General features: G+C 45.2%; 1 protein-coding gene across 1 annotated transcript in view; it reads left to right on the top strand.

The window, feature by feature from the left end:
• Positions 1-20,517, top strand: part of LOC125941059 (uncharacterized) — a 33,657-nt gene that overhangs the window by 3,213 nt on the left and 9,927 nt on the right. The window contains exons 3-4 of the mRNA XM_049657979.1: positions 6,461-6,596; positions 10,110-10,277. Of these exons, the coding sequence (XP_049513936.1) occupies positions 6,461-6,596; positions 10,110-10,277 (304 nt within the window). The remainder of the gene's footprint in view (positions 1-6,460; positions 6,597-10,109; positions 10,278-20,517) is intronic.

The following is a 20,517-nucleotide window of genomic DNA, read 5'->3' as shown; positions in this document are numbered from 1 at the left end:
GTATTTCGTAAGCTCCAGGAACTCTATCATCCACTTCAGTCACGTACAAATATAGCATTGAGCAAGTACAACTGTTGAAAACCCGTTGTGTTTAATTTGACGGCAACAACTACATGGCCTCAAAATGCCAGACTTGGCGTCGCAAATTTATATTTACGTTATGACACAAACCAAAATTTGCTGACGTCTTCTAGCAATAACGTTAGTCATGACTACGGTGAGCGCAACGCTTGCTTCTGCTGCGGCAACCTCAGTGACAGCAGGATCGAAACAAGGCAGTGTATCAGGACCTCATGACGCCACCACATCCAACGCGCATGATGTAACAGCTCAGATGGAAGATACAGTGACGTGCCGTTGCATTTAAGCTTTTATATCGCGCCGTTTCACCAACTCGTCCACCATTTCATCTTATTTCACCTCCTGGGTAACAAAACAAACTGCTTCGTCGAAGTGTCGTAATAAATAGTTTAGGGGACTCTAGCACTTGTATCGCTATATTTTCTTGAGTTTTGAGAGCTGAGCCTTCATCTAGCGCCAAATAAATCGCCAAATAAAAATTTAGGTCAGATGTCAAGTCAAAACTCCTGGTCAAACGCAGTTCAATAACCTATATACACCTGGAGAACTAACACTACGTATCCTACAGCAGACAACGCGCACACAAAAATGACAAGCGGCCGTACCGTCCAGTCGCCTCACGGAGTGCCTTGCGCATGCACGACTACTTTGACCAAGGCTTCAAGACATTTCTTTCGTGAAGGTCTGAAGCCTGAGCGGCTTGTACAGTTCCGCAGAGCATATAGCTGGCCGTCGAATAAACCAGCGTCGCACATAACGTGCTCAATGGTTTTGTCACAAATTAACGAAGTTTAGGGACACGCATGCCACAACGCCTAGGATCGTGGCACTCACGTGGTCCTTCAACTTTTCCAGCAGTTCTCTGTAGAGCGCCTTCACTGCATCGCATCTAGTTACTCACTGAAGTCAGAAGCGCAGTGGCATACCAAATTTACTTGTGCGGCACGCGTATCTGCAAAATTGTCACTTCGCAACAGTCCTCATTTGTCTAGCCCTTTGGAGGCTCGTTTTATCACAAGTTGCCCGCTCTGGGCCGGTGGGATTCCGTGGGTTGGTTGTAGTAGTAGGAATCGCTGTAGCCGAAAGCAAAAAACAAAAAAAAGACGCTTCTGGTCACGGTAGCTGTGACGTATAGCAAGAAGCATCGCGGATACGTCTGCATGCTCTCCGAAAATGGCCGTCAGATGAAGCATTCGCCTAAGCACAATAATAAGCGACACTTATAGGAGAAGACGTGGGCAAACCACTCCCTTTCGGAATGCATTCTGATGGTTTGGGGAGGTCCCGCAACATAGGCGCTGAGGGAAGCATAATTACGTACAGGTTATTATGGTCATATGCTTAATGGGCGTAGCTGCTTTAAGCTGCTGTTTTTCAGTAAGTGAGCTGTGATATTGCTACCTGCGTTTCTTTCCTGCAAATTGTTGCAGTTCAACAAAACGAGCAATCTAGGCACACAAACAAGCAGGTAAGAGCATGTCCGTGCGACTACGAGCTCAATAACTATTGCATTATAGTGGCATCTTTTTAGGCCTACTCACGAAATCTGGCACTACTTGCAGCTTAACCTTTGATCAATCAAAGGCTCTTGTGAAATCGCATAGAGAACTGGCCGTGTTTGTTCCACAGAAACCACCACCAACTACCCCTTTTTATATATAAAAAAATCTCGTTATTAAAAAGCAAAATTTTGGCAAGCTCTAGTGACTTTAGTTGACCAAATTACTGCGAGGAGTAGCTGTGATGCATTTTCTGGCAGCACTTCTTGCTTCCGTGGTCCTATTGTTGCTGAGCTTCTGCACCGTCTTCTGCAGGGCGTTTTCGAAGCTAATGCATCCAATACTGCGGCAGCTTCTTTTCGGGATTCGAGAGCAGCTAAGGAAAAAAACATAACATATAGCACTTTAAATAGCTCTGCAACGTAAGTTTCTGCAAGACAAAAGGTGTTCACAGTTGTCATGACTCCTCCTGACATCGACAAAAGTTTTATGGCCTGGCTCATGTCTTGTGTGTTCGAGTAGGACGTTATCCGCATTGGCGTCAATTGCTGCACTTCTGTACGGACTTCTAAAGGCTTACGGTTGTCACGGAACAAACGATTAGCGATCCCCTCGTCCGTTAGAAAGGAGATAATGACCTGTATGGGCACCACCGCGAGATAATGACCCCCCATCCACCGGGATTTTCCGCCCCGGGCGAAGGGATGACTCTTGTGATTCCCGAGGGAAATAAGACAGCAAGGAAAGGATCCCCTTACGCACCAGATAAGAGATAGTGGCAGTCGTCGTGCAAATAAAATATCAGTTTCAGTAAATATATTTCGAGATGGAATGAGTAGAGCCAACAGCCCCCGCACGGCATAGTCTACGCTCTGTAGAGATCCTCATGAAGAATTGTATTTAAGCAAAACACTTATTGGCGGATGTGCCAGAGGGAGAGAGAGAAACCAAGAGGGAAAGGGATCACGCCGTCGAAAACTGCCTCACTGTGCTACACCTGCAGCTCATTCAATTCCGTCATTTTCAGTTATCTACACTAACATACGAAGCATCTTTACAAAACGTTATACTATATCAAATCTTGTCTCATCGTACGAAAGCAATCTGCTCATACTAACCGAATCATGGCTCACAAATGACGTTCCTGATACTGAAAGACTAGAAGACCTGCCAAACTTTGAACTAATCCGCAAATATCGGCAAGGACGCAGAGGTGGTGGCGTCCTTATAGCCATGAAAAAGAACTATCGTGTTCCACCGTTCAAATGAGCTCAGAGTTCGAAATTTTATGTATCCTCTGTCGTGTCGAACCAGAACTACTACTTGTAGGTCTATGCCTACTGCCCCCCCCCCCCCCCGCAGTTCTGCCCATTTTACCAGAAAACTGAATAACATCCTAAGCCAACTAGTTAAAAAAACACCCTAACGCGCACATTCTGCTTTTCGGGGACTTCAATTATCCAAACATTGATTGGTCTAACCCTCAAATAACTACCGGTAGCACTGAATCCAAATAGTTCTTTAATATCTGTATGAATTATAACCTTTCACAATTGGTAACTGAACCAACGCGTGTCACACAAGATAATGCCAACATTCTAGACGTAGTATTGTCTTCAAATTAATCCTGAAGCACTATCGTCTTTTACTTACTGTAACGAAATAAGTGACCACAAAGTAATTCATGCTACATTCACCTTATACCCGTCCCCACGACATACTCGTAAAAAACCATCCGCCTTTACGATAAAGGCAATTACACGGCAATAAATAATGAATTAGAACAATTTTAGGAGGAATTTGAAGCGGCCTTTCAACACCGATCTGTTCAAGAAAACTGGCCTCCTTTCCAGGAAAAAGTGCCACTCTTAACTGAAAAATAGATACAAACATTATCGATTCATGCTAACCGCCATAAACCATGGTTGACCCGCCGTGGTCGCTCAGTGGCTATGGTGTTGGGCTGATTAGCAGGAGATCGCGGGATCAAATCCCGGCCATGGCGGCCGCATTTCGATGGGGGCGAAATGCGAAAACACCCGTGTACTTAGATTTTAGGTGCACGTTAAAGAACCCCAGGTGGTCCAAATTTCCGGAGTCCCCCACTACAGCGTGCCTCATAATCAGATAGTGCTTTTGGCACGTAAAACCCCATAATTTTAATTCTTTAAACCATGGTTCACAAAAATTCTTAAAACACTCGAGAATAGGAAAAATCGCCTTTTTCGACAAGCTAAGCAAAACGCGAACGATCACTCGTGAAACAAGTACTACGAAGCAGAAGGCGTTTATCTATCAGCAATCCGCTCACGAAAATACTTTCTTTCATTTTGACCTCGCTAACATGATGAGTGAAAATCCAAAAATATTTTGGCAAATAATTAACGCGCTGTCATCACGCACTATCTCCTTGCCGAATGAGCATGGTGAAATCTTAGCAGACTCGGACATTGCTAACACATTTAATACAACCTTTTCTTCAGAGTTCACTAAAGAACCCGACACTCCCTTACCTACGTTTCTTGCGCCTTCTCTACCTACAATGCCAGCTATCACTTTCTCGATACATGGAATTTCACCTATAATAGATGATATTAACCTATTGGCATCCGCAGGTCTCGACGAAATCATATCGAAGTTTTTAAAAAACACTAAGTTCATCTCTGCGGCATGCCTAACATTGTTTTCACAGTCACTGTCTTCTCTAAACCATCCGAAAGAGTGGAACATGGGCAAAGTCGTTCCAGTCTACAAATCGGGCAATAAAAGTTTGCCTTTCAACTACCGCCTCACTTCCATCACGTCGGTGTCCTGTAAGATCATGGAACATGTCATATACGCCCATATAATTAACTTCCTTGATACTAACAATTTTTTTGACCAATCCCAGCACGGATTCCGCAAGGGACTAACTTTCGAAACACAATTGGCTATTTTTCTTCACGATCTACATTCTAAACTCGATAATAGCATATAAACTGGTGCAATATTCTGACTTAGCAAAAGCATCAGACAAAGTAGCTCACCAACGACTGCTCCTAAAACTTTCACGCTTAAATCTACATCCTGCAGTTTTAACATGGATCGAAAAATTCCTTAGCAATCGCATACAGTCGGTGTACGTCAATAACAATACTTCTGAGCCCCTACCCGTAACGTCAGGCGTTCCTCAGGGCTCTGTATTAGGCCCCCTCTTATTTTTCATACGCATTGATGATCTACCATTACGCATGTCGTGCAAAATCTGTATGTACGCTGATCATTGTGTCATTTACCACTCAGTTACTAATAATAATGATCAAATCGCCCTTCATGAAGACTTGAACAATATTCAAAATTGGTTCCAACATTGGTTAATGGTCCTAAACCCTACGAAATGTAAAGCAATATCGTTCTCTCGCCGTTCTAACCCCTTGGTATTTCAATACGAAATCACTAACGAACACATTGAGTTTGTAAACAATTATGAGTACGTGGGTGTTACCATCTCAAACGATCGGGACTGGTGTGTGCATGTGACTAACGTTATCTCTTCAGCTAACAAATCACTTGGGTTCCTACGACGTCACCTAAAAACGCACCGCAGCATGTGAAACTATTAGCTTATAAGACACTCATACGACCCAAACTAGAATACGCATCAGCCATTTGGAGCCCTCGCCAGACTTTCCCCATTACCGCCCTTGAGGCACTTCATAATCGAGCCATCTGGTTCACTCAGTCCGCTTTTTCATACGATGTCAGCGTAACTTCGTTAAAAGCGGAATCTGACCGCCGTTTAATTGCCAGCTTATGATTATTTCACAACTTCTACCACAGCTTACTCAATCGTGCACCATATATCTCGCTACCATCACGCATATCCCATCGCATAGGACATTCCTTAAACGCAGTTCGTTCACACGTGCGTCCTATCACCTTTGCATCTTCTTTTTTTTCCTCGAACAGCCAAAGACTGGAACGGCATTGCGCACATCGTTTCTATACCCAGCTCGTCTGCCTTCATAGAAGAAATTTCCTCGCATTATGCCTTGTCACATTTGATATTTCTTTGTATCTCATATTCTCTGTAACCCACCCCTTATGTAATACCCCTAAGAGGTGTCTTTAAGGAAATAAAGTGAAAGTGAAAGATTGTGAGTTTATAACCAAGGACGGGCCCAGTTTTCTAGCCTACACATGGGAAAAGGAAAAAGTAAAAAAATAAGTCGGAAGAGAATACAAATAAGTGAGTCATTCACACAGTCACTCGCTGAGGAATCTCCGCTGTCACAAGCGTTCGTACAATCCAGTATCCTTCACGAAGTGAAGAAAGGCTTTTGTGGCCTTTTGCATGCGAGAACGCGTAGGCCATGGCCCAAGGTTCCCATTAACACTCGTCGTGCTCAGTGGCTATGAAGTCCCATGGCTGAGCTCGAGTAGGCGGGTGCCATTCCTAGTCGTGGCCATTTCATGTACTATAGAGGCAAATTACGAAAACAATCGTGTAGCAATCTGTTGGCGACACTGAACAAACCGACTTGGTCAAATTTTACCATCACCCCTCAATACGCCAGCCTTTCGCTCTTCCTGTGCTCTTTTTCTAAGTGAAACTCGCTCATTCCGTCCAAGAAATGGAAATTAAGCGTTCGTTGAAAATGAGCTCTCACGGGAAAGAACAAGTCGCTAATGAAGGAAGCCGCAATGCATACATTGGCTCTTCACTGCTGACGAAATAAGCTTACTTTTATACCTCTATAGGGTCGGATTAGATGCATTATTCTTTTCCTGCACAGAGCTGAGAGTCCACTTATTCTGCTCAGCAATGCCACAGCACTTCCGCCACTGTTTATTGCAGCAAGTAGGTTGGGTCAATTCCCAGATTTCTTTTTACGATGCAGGTGCGTGACGTACATCATTTTGGACATGGCTGTAATCATGCTCGAAAGGCGCGTCCTCTGGCATGCCCTGAGGACTGGCGCCGCGGGTGTCAAGTTAATCGAATTCAAGCCCTCTGTTATTGATATACTCTGCCAGGTGAGTGACCCGAGTAGCCACAATGTTTCGCTGTTCCTAGCAAATGTTCTTAGCCTCGTTGTTCATGTGGCCAGTGCACTTACTCAGCGCACCTCTCTTAAACAGCACACGACATCCTCCTCATTGAACGGATTACAACTGAGTTGTCTAATTGAGAATTGCATCTTCTTAGTCATGCTTAGTCATGTAAGCTTAGTCATGCTTACAAGAAGGGAGAGTATTTGTCAATGTTTAGAGAAGTTTATTTCTTCATTCATGCGGGAACTATCTAGTGTTTAAGATTGCGAAATGTGATGCGGCCCCTTGTCAAACGTGCATGGGGCTCACGGATGGATGGTCGAACAAGAAATGTGTCGGGCTCGGTTCAGTGTTCCGGCAATTAGAATTGTTGGTGATAGATCGTGTCATGTCTTTCTCTATTTTTTCATTCCAGCCTAAGACTTATCTTGTTAGATCATTTGTTGACCCCTTAATGTTCCCATATTCTAGTGATCCTCTGCCTATTTCGGATCTTTACGAGGCTGTGAAAATAAGCCGCCAGATAAACCATCGAATCGTTCGCAGGAATGTGAGAGTAGTCATTCAAGCGTTTGATCCTGTAAGACTAGTACCTGGTGGAGCGCTACGGTTTCGTGAATTAGCTTTATATGTGCTTAGAGTAATCTGATTAAGGCTTTCACCTAGTACCTGGTGGAGCGCTACGGTTTCGTGCATTAGCTTTATATGTGCTTAGAGTAATCTTATTAAGGCTTTGCAATTAAAGCTTCGAAATTCAGCTATAAGTCTGATTGAGGTAAGTCTGAAGCCGCAGTATGCCAGCAATTAAACTTGGGGTTGTGTCGTTTTTTTATCTGTTATAACCAATTTAGTTTTAAATGTGGCTTTCGCGAGACAGACAATTCAATATTGGGATGCCATTCTCTGAAAGACTCGGATATCCCCTCTTCACCTTCTAATGCTAACATCAGAGTTTTCCTTCATTTGCCTTGTGCCCTGGCCGCTTTGCACCCAAAGACTGGTCAATATAAGATGAACGAGGGTGCTATTCCCGGTAAGACACCCATATTATTGGCTTCCTGGACAGGAGAGTTGGCCTCTATACAGGAGTGCCCGATTTAGCACGGAATGCTAACTTGGGCTGGTTGGTACAGGTTGAAAATAAATCGAGTAACACTGCAAGACGCAGGATTTACTGAAGCGCGTAGACGAAGCGCTATCAACCAATTTTCATTGCGCACACATGAATATATTCTACCTTCATAAAGTCTTCATGACGTCAATATTGAAACGGGCTGAGATATAAGGTTAATGGGACCATGTTTGCTTTGCAGACGATATGGACGGTACGACCAGTATGGCAGAACGTTAGGTTAGCCCCACAAGATCGTCACTTTAGTCTTGTTGGTGATCATCTTCGTTAGCCCTCCCTCACGAAGCGCTATCAACCAATTTTCATTGCGCACACATGAATATATTCTACCTTCATAAAGTCTTCATGACGTCAATATTGAAACGGGCTGAGATATAAGGTTAATGGGACCATGTTTGCTTTGCAGACGATATGGACGGTACGACCAGTATGGCAGAACGTTAGGTTAGCCCCACAAGATCGTCACTTTCGTCTTGTTGGTGATCATCTTCGTTATCCCTCTCGTCGGCGGCCGCATGGTACGGCTTGAGATGACCCACGTGGGCGATATCAGATGACGTTCACGACGGGGAAGCATCGGCTGGAGCTAATTTATAAGCGACATCACTGAGCTGTTGGACGACGTAGTAAAAGCCAGAATACCGGGAGGACGGTTTTTTCGATAGGCCCACACGCCGTGAAGGAGCACAAAGGAGGACGAGGTCGCCGGCAAAGAACTGGACATCACGATGAAGGTTGTCATAAAGAGACTTCTGTCTTGCCTGCGACTCAAAAAGGCGATGGTGAGCAATCTGGCGGGCCTTGGCGGCTGTAGCTATGCCGTCACGAGCGTATGCAGACGGAGACTCGAGAGCAGTTGGCAGGAGCGTGTCCAAAGGCAATGTCGGGTCACGACCAAAGCGGAGATAGAAGGGGGAGTAGAGAGCGGTGTCGTGACGGGACGAGTTGTAGGCGAACTTCACAAATGGTAGCGCGGCGTCCCAGTCATAGTGATATGAGGAGAGATACATCGAGAACATATCTGCAAGTGTTTGCTTCAGGCGTTCAATGAGGCCGTTCGTTTGAGGGTGGTATGCTGTCGTGAACTTGTGTTTTGTGGCACAAGAGGGAAGTAGATCTTCGATAACCATTGATAAAAAGTAGCGGCCCCTGTCTGCGAGAAGCTCACGAGGAGCTCCGTGGCGTAAGATGACGTCTTGGAGCAGGAATTCTGTGACGTCGGTAGCACAACTGGTCTGGATGGCTCGTGAAACGGTGTAGTGGGTTGAATAAGCCGTCGCAACGGCGATATGTTTACTTCCACCTCTTGAGGTAGCGAAAGGGCCCAACAGGTCCAGGCCAGCATGATAAAACGGTTCGGTTGGTAAAAGCAGGCTTCTTACGACGTTGGCATAGTTCGCGAGCAGCGACATAACGTCGCACGGTACGGTAGAGGCCAGGCCAGAAAAATCTTCACTAGACACGATCTTACGCCCTGCAAACACCCAGGTGGCCAGCAGTGGGAACATCAGGGAGTTGCGCGAGTACATTTGCCCGGAGATAAGAAGGAATGACTATCAGCAGACCTTGTCTTGTAAGCTTCGCAGTCGCCCACCTCTGTGATTCCATATTTGAACCAAGTATTACACAGCATACAGAAGGCAAGCATCAGCAAAGGACAAATTTTCCACTGTGTCCAAAAGTGAGTACAGAGGACTGTGGACTGCCCAAGTGTGATAAAAATACACAAAAGTGTCTGTTGACTGCTGCCACAGTGTTTTATATGAAATTCCCCTTTCATGTGGTCGTAGTGACATAGACCAAACTGAGCGGTATGTCAGCGACCGCCTTTGACAACACGTATACATTTAAGGGATGTGTTTAGCCACCTAGCACCGCATTACCCCCGATGTACTGTGAGGCCTTCTTTAATCGGTGCATAAGGCGTTAGTGGCACGAGTATGTACGTGGAATCTGGGTCCTTCTGCGTCGACGGAAAATGTGCCACCCGCGTCAGTGCGCCGTCGGTGTTGCCTTTATCTAAGAAAATTGCATTATTTTCCCGTGGATGATAGCGCCCATTTGCCTATTTCGGTATTGATTACCTTGTGGTTCGCTAGATTATCTGCTCCTCTCATTTTATCTTTCCCGCGTCTTTATATGTTGGTATGCGCGATAAACATTGATTGATATTGACAGTGCTTCTTGCGTTTTCTTCTGTTTGCCCTGTGTCTTGCTCTGTTGCGCGATCTACCTTGAATTGTACGGAGCATTAGTGCATGGTTTAAATACACTGGTACAGTTCTAAAGGTGCCACACTAGAAACTATGCAAGAGCAGCTAGAGCTGATTCCATCGTTTCAACGTGCTCCCTTCCCATCTCAGCTGTCTTTGCCGAAGAAGAGCGCTTGGTCCCGGGCGGTAGTCGGCCTGACAAATCTCAACCACCTATGCCTCTCCAGCGTCTACTTCTGCGCTGGAGTCGCCCGTACGGTCGGTGGCTACGTAGAGCAGGCCACAGCTCTCCACACAATCATTTTCATTGATGTTAGGGTGAGTATTGCGCAGCCACAGGAGCGTGTTCAACAACATTTAAAAATGCGCGCTAAAGGCGCATTTTCTAGCGTCTTCGCTTGATTGTGCAACGTTGGTTTGAGAAGGAATCATTGAAATGAGTCAACGTTGCGGTCAGCTGAAGTATGCAGTATTGTAAGCTTCTCCAAAGGAAACGCGCAGTGGGCTGTCATATAGTCGAACGTGGCTTCTGGCAACCCGATTGGTAACCTCTACTCGGTCATTTTACACCGCTGCATTGCGGAGGCACGGTAAGCAGCGCGTTTTGCAGCTCTCGCTGGTCCACATCTGATTTTGAATGAAGCAGTTTATTCTTTCTTTTCAATCAAATGAAATCCTATCCTCAATCTTAAACATATTGGTGAGACATCTAATCAATAAAGCATAACCGAAATCTGTCATCCAGTACACGAAATGCGGGGGTTTTGCCCGAACGACAAAGCACTTTTGACGACGATAGCAACGCTTAGCCTAGCGCTCGAGCTGCTTAGATTATTTGAGACGCCACAGACCCGAGCACATGGGGGTTGGACCCTGCCTCTCCTAGCCTTGCGTGGCTTAGCCATGTCCGGGGAAAAGAGGAGCTTCGAGATTGAGCCGATACAAGGTCTTTGGCCCTTAGAAGCCCCGCGGAGGAGGGGCCACACCTCTTTGGCCTCCGCTTCACGTGCACGGCCCCTCCGGGTTGACCCACCTGGGAGAGATAGGTTGCTGCCTTTTTCTGTTCTCTTCAATCTCCGTGTCTCCCTCTCAGTTTATCCTTTCCCTGTATTCTACTCACCTCTGTATCACTTCCAATTTTCCAGGCCGCGAGGGCTGACCTTGTGGGGCATAAGAACCTAAGGTATTCATATTGTGTGATAGTGGGCATGTACCACTGGCGGGATCAGAACTGAATAGGATGTCCTGTTGCGTCCCCTATTTGGGCTCCGTGGTGGGCGGCTGGCATGCCTGCCGAATACTGTAGCATCATTATGGCTTCCGATTTTCCTGCACTCCCTCATCACTCGATCAAGAGGGAGCGCGCCACTGAAACCTTCAAGCTGGTTATTCGGCAGAAATAAGCATTTCCCAGGGGTCAAGGGGTATATAGTGCGCACGGGACAAAGACTGTCCGAGTGATACCACCACTCTTAGTATCGAAATTATTGGAAGTCACCATAGGTACTGGATATAAAGAAACGAAGATGGCAAGCTGCGACCTCCTGCGTGAGATTCGTGCCAAGCCCCAGCAGACCAAACTTGCAAACCTTATTACATCCGGCGACATTCCCATTTGTGTACGTCTACATAGATCCCCTTTCAATAATGGACCTAGATAAACCTACTCCTTACAGACTCTAGAGGCTGACTGGCCACCCTGAATTCTTGTTCCCTTGCCAGGCTATTGAACATTATCTTTGTCTACTGCATATTAATCTTCAACTCCAGTCTTACCCTTTCTCGGTTATAGTCCTGAATAATTTGTTGCGATTAGTCCCCGTTGTTGCTGAATAGGACAATGTGATCTGCAAACGGAAGGTTGCTGAAGTATTCACCGTTGATCCCAGCCTTATTCCCAGTCTAAGAGCTTGAATACTTCTAAACATGCAGTGAATAGCATTGGAGAGATTGTTTCCTTGCCTGACCCCTTTCTTGATAGGTAACTTTGTACTTTTCTTGTTGAGAACCATTGTAGCTGTGGAATCATTGTAGATATTTCCCAAGATATTCACGTATGCCTCCTGTACTCCTTGATTACGCAATGCCTCTATGACGGCTTGTATATTTACTGAATCAAATGCTTTTTTCATAATCTATGAAAGCCTGATCATGAGAAGTGACGAAAGAAAGGGAACCGAGGGGCCCGATTTTTTTAGTCATAACCACGTAAAGCCAACAGACAATGAAGCCAAGGAAAGCAATGGGGAAATTAAGTATGGTTGAAATTGGAATGTACAAAATAATGAAGAAAAAGGAAAATGAATGTGGACGAAAAGATAACTTGTCACCGGCGGGAGCCAAACCCGCAACCTCCGCATTACGCGTGCGTTGCACTACCAATTGTGCTATGGCGACGGCCATCAATTCGTCCACTAACTTGGGTATTTATGTTTACTATATCTAGTCCTAGGTGTGTCAGCCAGCGCCACTCAGAACCATAGGAAGGAAATTTACAGAAGAAAATTGGGTTGTAGTGCATACGGCAGGCATTGCCAAATCCTGACGGGGACCTTACCACTGACATTGAAAAGTGTACAATCATTGCATTCTACCGGTGCTAACATATGGGGCTGAAACTTAGAGTTTGACAAAGAAGCTCGAGAACCAGTTCAGGACCGCACAAAGAGGGATGGAACGAAAAATGCTAGACCTAATGTCAACAGACAGGAAGAGAGCGGTGTGGACCAGAGAGCAAATGGGGATAGCCGATTACTATCAATATATATGCACAAATACTCGTATTATACTGGAATTTGAGGGGTCTTCTCCACAATCTCAATGACGTTAGAGAACTCTTACTTAAAAATAATTCAAAGTTGTTGTGTGTCAAAGAGACTCTGACACCCACACAACCGAACTTTCCTCGTGAATACGCCAACTTTCGAAAACGCAGTCCAACAGTAGTTAGTTGCAGACAAGTCTGTAGCTTTTCAACATGCCGCCCTTCAGCCGCCCTTGACTCCATGTCAGTTCGGGACATTCAGGATATTCATTTTAATAAATATAAGACAGTATGTTCAATATATAATATCCCCAAATTATCATCACGTTACAACAGATTTTATAACCTCATTAATCAGCGTCCAGAACCTTACCTACTTGTGGGAGCTGACCTACTCGCGATTCAACGCGAGAGGTCAACTAATAGAAATCTTTGTTCTGAACTCGGATGTGTGCCTCTTCAATAGGAAGATAACCTATTACAATTATCATAATTTATATTCATCAATAGATATGTAGATTGGCTGTGCTTCTTTTTCCTGACTTGGAATACCATGTAATCAATAAACCATTTGGAAGTGCCCACTTCCCAGTAACTCTGAACTTAATAACGCAACATGACTTGCCCCCTTGCTCGAAACTAGCGTCGGCTGACTGGAAATGTTTCAAGTAATCCACCTACTAACCACGAGACTTTGTAAATACTGTTAGTATAGATCATTCTGTATCATACTTTAGCGCTTTTACTGACGCAGCTGATATGTTTATTCCTCAAACAAACGGTGCTTCGTGCAAAAGGGAAGTCCCCTGGTGGAATGATGATTGCAGCGAGGCACAACAGAGACAAAATAAAGCCTGGAGCAAACTACGTGAATTTCCTCCAGCTGAAAATCTTCCCGAAGTTAACCTTGTTGGGACAGGTTTCTTTCAAGTATAAGTTCATTGACTCAGGAGACGAAAGTATGGAACGGGTTAAAAACGCTAAGTGGACAAGAAATCCAATCCTAGTTAATGACGAAGCGAATAGTTCGAAAGACCACGCTAAAGCTCTTGGAGAACAATTCAAGTGCATATCCAGTTCTAGTCATTACTCCGAGGCATTCCTAAAACTCAAAGAAATAGCAGAACGCATGACAATCGACAGCAAATTCAGACAGAATTTTCCTTATAATATTCTTTTCAACGCTGAGCTGAGAGCTTTCTTGACTACATGTCAGAGCTCAGCAGTGAGTCCTGACAAAATCATCTACGACATGATTACACCTCCACAGTGACACTCACAAGGCACTATTCGTAATTTTCAATACTGTAAGGGCTGCTGGGTAACTCCCATCTGAATGGAAAAAAGCGATCTGTCGGCTTTTACACTTCGTTTTGTTAAACAAAATTTTCGATCCATGTCAATGCGGTTTTAGAGAAGCGCGGCTTGCCACCAACAACCTCGCGCGCATCAAAGCAAACATTCGTGATGCGTTTGTACGTAAACAACTCTTCTTATTTGTATTCCTCGATATGAAAAAGGCGTACGATACAACTTGCTGTTATGGAATCCTGCGAGACCTGTCGGAAATGGCCATCCGCGGGGACATGCGAAACGTTATAGAAAACTACCCCCAGCCATTTTCTTTTATTCTGTGTACGTGAAGGATGTGCAGATTCGTTACACATCCTGTAGCTCAGTGTGTGTGAGCGACAAGTGCAGCTTAGTCTCGACAAAGCGTCAAAATGGGCAGAACAGATGGATTTATGCTGAATCCCAACAAAGGTACTTGTGTTATTTTTTCAAGAAGTAGAAGGCTCGTCCCAGGGCAACTTATTGCTCTACACGGACAACACATACTAGTCAATAATGAACATAAATATTTTGGCATTATACCTTGCTCGAAACTATCCTTCATTGCCCATATCAAATACCTTAAGGGCAAATACCTTAAGGGCAAATGCCTAAAAACGATGAACCTTCTTAAGATCTTGTCGCACACAACATAGGGTAGTGACAGCAAGTGCCTCATGAACCTCGTCCTGCCTTATACGTACACTTTTAGACTACGGTGCCATATTGCATCAGTCTACTACACTCAGTTCCCTGAAGATGCTGGACCCTGTTCACCATTTAAACACCCACCTCGCACCTCGCTTCCGAACAAGTCCAATACCAATATCCTATGTGGAATCTAATGAGTGGTTTCTACATCAGGAGATGACATATTCCAGCTTTACATATTTTCTCGGTGTACATTCCAAACTTAAGCATTCTTTTTACGCAGTGGTAAATGACACAACTTGTGCCACATTGTTTCATTATCGACCCACAGTGCGAGACACCTTCTTATTTCGAGTTAGGAAGCTCAGTAAAGAAATGGGTATGCCTCTTCTAACGGATGTGACTCGTCTAATGCCTCCAGTAAGGCGCTTACCGCAGTGACAGTGGCAGTTGGTTGATTGTGACACATCGTTTTCTCCGGTCACTAAGCACGCTCCAGAGACACTTATCAGGAAGCACTTTCTAGAACCTCAGGCGAAACAATCAAGCCCAGAGTATTACACTGACTCATCAAGGTCAAATTCTGGTGTGTCTTATGCAGTACTCGGACCCTCTTTTTCTGAATCCGATTGTCCGCACACTAAAACCAGTATCGTCACGGCGGAGACCTCCACATACTGTCTGCAGTTAAGCATAGTCAGAAAACAAAAATACCAAAAGCCAATAAATAGACAGACTTCTTGATGGTCGTAATATCCCAAGGTTCATTCCATAAAGTAAAAATCGAGTACTAAATGAGCTTTACTCACTCCTGTGTACCACATGCATGTCTAACCAGCATCCCACGATATGCTGGGTTCCTGGGCACAGAGGTATCGAGGGCAACGTGCTTGCTGATGAAACCGCTGCATAAATACCAACAAAAGCCAATAATTCATCTATAGCTCTTCCTGCTATAGACTTGAAGCCTTTCCTGTGGAAAATTCTTTAAAAATATTGGCAATGCTTATGGCACAGTGAAACATCTAATAAGCTTTATGTTAATAAACCGCAGTTAGCAAATTGACCCCGCATGGCAAAAATAGGACAAACTGAGGTAATCACCCGTGGTCGTAGAATAGACCGCACGTACAACACACACTCGCACCCGTCGACTGGTAGTGAGACGCCTATGTGTGATAAATGAGGCGACACGTTCACTGTCCTTCACGTGTTGCTGGAATGTCATGAATTGAAAACTCACAAGAAAACAAACTTTCTTCTGTCATGCCGGCAACGAATAACACTCCACCCAGTGACATGACCCACTTTTTGACAGCAAATCACGTTTAGCTTTCTGAAATGATGCTCATTTATTGCATGTTATACATCCAAGCAATCTGTAACACTGCCTCTTCTCGGAGGCTGGTACTGCGATTGTGGTAATCGGAGCACGTGCCTCCCTGCCCTTGCGTACAAGGGCCCGGTTAAGACATTGGTGCTATAATTTTTCAACCACGGTTTCATTTATGTTTACGGGCACTCTTAGACTGCATTACATTTGTGATCGGCCCACGGAAACGACCAGATACATGACGAAAACTGAGTGTACTGGCAGAATAAAGCTTCCCAATAAAACTAGCCTGGCTCGTACAACGGTTCGAATTTTGAAATAATACCAGTAAACAGAGAAATGAGATCATTGAAATCTATCTTGAGCGCTGTGAAATTCGGTTTATGCGAAGCTTTCATTCGTACTAAAGTACAAGATCGGCTGTCAGCGATGTTGGAGAGCCGATATTACACACACCACCCGAGGAGCCCTCGGCGAGCCCCCAACGTACTATCCGGTCAGATTTCCTGGTTTTGGGGTCGCCGTTCCTTTATTGGTGTCATGAAGGCGCAGCCAAAGTATACTAAATAGTGACGCGTTGTTTCCACTTCGTGCTTGCTCAAATTTTCCCTTTTCTCGCGGCCCGGCAGAGAAGACAGTTTTAGTTTAACATTAGCCTAAAAGCCGGGTCACAGTTTCGCCCTAAGGGCGAAGCAATGAATGCGATAGCAACACAGCAATGTCATACGAAATAAGGTGAGCGGCTTTGGTAGCAATGTGAATTGTAGTAAACATGAGCTGATTAAGTAAGCAGGTGTGCTGCGCCGTAAGTAGACCGACATGAAGAGAGACTCGATGACCGCGAGAAGGCGCTTGTGAAACGGTGGTGTTGATGAGAAGCGCTTCCCGTGGGCAGCGCGTGCGAAGGGACACACCTGTAGCGCTGCACTGCCGATCCGGGCAGCATTGCATGTGTAGCGTGCGTTGGAAAATGTGGCCCGACTATTACTAACTGAATGAACAAGCGTGGTGCGAGCGCGCACGAACAAACACTAATAGATCACACTGAATGACTGCAGACAACGACTGTCAAAACGCTGGCAGCAAGCATACGCCGCCGCGAGCGAAGGTACGTGCGGTCTATCGCTTCAACGGAAACTGAGCGGCGAATGCACGGCGCATAAAGGTCAGAGCCGTGTGGAGATAAGAGACGGTGCGGACGAGCGACTAGCGCAGTTGTTGGCAGAGTTCCCCCCCCCCCCGCTCCCTCCGGCGCTGGCTTCCCGCTTCCTTGCTTGCGCGTGGGAGATGAGTGCGTTCGCTCTCCGTGATAGCGCGCGTCCCCGCACGCTTCCGCTCGGGCATACGGCAAGTGGTGAAGATTTTATCTATAGGGAACCTGACGGCGACGGCGACGCCGACGGTAGAAATCCGGTTGAAGTGTCCATATAATTGCTATCGCAATAAAAGGCTTTATAATTCCGCAAACCACCTAAAGCAAGGTTTAGTATAGCGTGATACCCTACTTTAAGTGCCGGAGTACGCTTTAAATTTTGCATGCGTAAGGGATTTGATCTATTCGCCAACCTTTGCGTGTGCGTCAGAAAAGTGGGTGAGGCAGCCCAATGAGAGCCGGCAGCTCGTTGCATTCGTACTTTCCATGTCTGCCGACCCACGACATCAGTACAACGCTACCAACCATGGCCTCCGAGATCACCCGATCTCAGTGGCCATATGTCATCGCACCCAGCTCTAGACTTCGCCGTTAGGTGGCACCCCCATCCAGAAAATTTCAGTTTCCCACAATTACTCGAGGGAACTATGGCGCTGCAGCCGTCCAGCCACCATGGGAATCATGGGTAATACATGGATTTGTCTGATCTTCTTGCTTGGGACTTCAGACGTTCTTGTGGCTTCGTTTATAACGCTTTATTTGAGTCTAAATTGAACTAAAATACAAAGAAATTTTACTTTTTTTAAAGCAGAAGGTAATATGACTCTTCAAGCACGCATATTCGCTGCTAATTAGTGTTTCCGCTTGTCCATGCATCCGTGAGGTAATGGTTTCATTATCAGGCTTCTGTTCTAGAGGACCTGTGTTTGAGTCCTGCCGTCGGACAATTTTATTAATGTTTATTGAACTACTTATAACGCAGTACTTGCTTTAAAAGGACCACTTCGCAAGTCACGAAGCCATTTCAAGACAGAAGCACGAAGTTTAGCCAAATCCATGTACTATACTCATCATTCCCGTGCTGGCTAAAGTGCCGTGCTTGCAGCTCTCGTAGACACTATAGCGCCACGGTTCCCTCTAGTAATTGTATGAAACTCTATGGGAAATTTCTCCCCATTAGGCCTTGACGCGTCCGAAATGAGAAGTGATCTGGAAAACTGCAAGGTTATTCATAATACTCTGTCCACGAAGCGGCCTGAAGCTAAGCGAAGGCCATTTACGCAGTCATTTGCTACAAACGAAGTTAGTTCCGCTAAAGCAGCGCCAAATTCAATTCAAAGCGGGCGGACGGGACTGCCACCATGCCTTACGCGCGGACACAGCTAAAAAGCTTCCTGAAGTCCGTCGCCGAACATTTCAACCAATCAGGTCATAACTTTGATGAACTTAAACTCTACATACTACAATGAAATTTTCGTACTGCACGAGACAGAAAATATAGAGAATCGTACCTCATTCATAAGTTCAATACATTGCAACCAATAGGCATGAACGTTTCAAAGGGAGCTTTAGAATCTATTCGCTATGCTAAATTGAAAAGCTAAGGCAACAGCTCTTAGCGATTGTTCATTGAGTTGCTTAGGTGATTTTTTTTGAATTTTTTTTTATTTTCTTTTATGCGATTGTCAACAATATGCCAACCTCCCATTACTTTCACTCAATGCTTTCGTCCTTTTATCTATATATCAACACCCCCCGCTTTACCACCTTTTTTTTTTTGTGCGCCTGAACACCTTTTTTCCGACGCTACTTTTATTCTCCCTGGCAGGCACGATAGTTCACTGACCCCCAGCCGAGCAGACCCCCCCCCCCCCTTCTCCAGACCCCTTGCATGAAAAGAGGAACCTGCCATGACACGTCAATTTGCTAACACAGGGCGCTGCCTCAAACTCCTCCACAAACTATCAGCAGTGCATTATACTTCTTTTCAATTCTACACCCTCGCCGCTAACACACTCTCACTCGCTACCTCACCCACCCGCCTCATTTTCTATCCCCTTTAGAAGAAGCCTACCTATATATACTGTGCCGAGGAGAGCATATGTTGCCTTGAAGAAGACAAGTCCACTTGTCGAAACGTTGGCTCCTCCTCTCACCTTGTTCTCGTGTTACTCATCACCTTGAATCGCCATCTCCCGCATTCCCCTTGTTTTCCCTGGATTCCCACAGAAAGAAGCATGAAAGAAAGCGAAAAGAAAAAGAAGAGATGGACTTCACTGTAATGTAGAAGCAAAGCGCCGCTCCCACTCAACTTTGAGTGGACGTGCGAAAACGACACCACTTCCGCTTTTCAGGACACCACATTGAAATATGGACAGCCTTCTAAGAATTTTGCCGTTTCAACTCTTTCCCTTTGACTTAGCGGGGGCATGTATTGTATCTTCGTTTGGACGCTGCGCTGACCTTGCCAACGTCATTGCATTGCTTTTGATAAAACACAACACAAGTCAGCAGGTTTTAAATAAGGCTTCATAAACAGCACTGAAGTTTTGCGTGATGTAACTCCAAAAAAGGCTGTAGATATGCATTTCAATTTGGATGGCTCCGCGTCGCGATTGGTTCAAGGAAATTATGTGCGTGCTTTTTAAGCACTGGCAGAACACCGCGCTTTCGATTTAAGAAATCACTGTGTAAGTCAGAAAGGCTATAGTACGCGCTGAAACTTCAAATAATAGCTGGGTGCCACGGGTTCGTGTGAGCCCAACTTTTTTCGCAAATACAGTGTCCCATTAGCTTTCATTACCAATTGTGCATTTCGTCGCTGCTTTAGCAGGCTTTGTCGCTACCGCTTATTCTTCACGTTCAATTGCGGTGCATCACAGATTCCGAGGGGATGCAAGTGTTAGTCGCCCTGTTTTTGAATGCAAGCATAGTTTACTGCTAAAAATACCAGAGGCAATTGTGATACTGGCATTATTTCTCTACCGTGGAAATCATTGCTTAGCATATGAATTTGTCTGGTCGTCATGTTGTGGCTTCAGAAGTTCTTCCGACTTTGTTTACTACGCTTTATCTACCTTCATTGTCCCAAATTGTGAACCACTACAATTTTTTAAATGCAGGAGCAAACAAGACTCTGCACAAATGCATACTTATTGCAAATAACTTTCATTTCCAAAGAAAAGTTTTGCAAGGTCTAGTTTGCAGTGTCTCAGATGTCTGAAACCATAAAGATGAAGTTTAGACAAAACCACGCATTGGCACTGCTATCACTATCATGCTAGCTGAACCGCCGCGTACTTGCAGGTGCTGCAGATATTATCAC

The sequence above is a fragment of the Dermacentor silvarum genome, chromosome 10 (assembly GCF_013339745.2).
Source record: "Dermacentor silvarum isolate Dsil-2018 chromosome 10, BIME_Dsil_1.4, whole genome shotgun sequence".
NCBI classification, from domain to species: Eukaryota; Metazoa; Arthropoda; class Arachnida; order Ixodida; family Ixodidae; genus Dermacentor; species Dermacentor silvarum.
The sequence above is the reverse complement of the archived record's forward strand: the minus strand, read 5'-3'. Positions and strand labels throughout refer to the sequence as shown.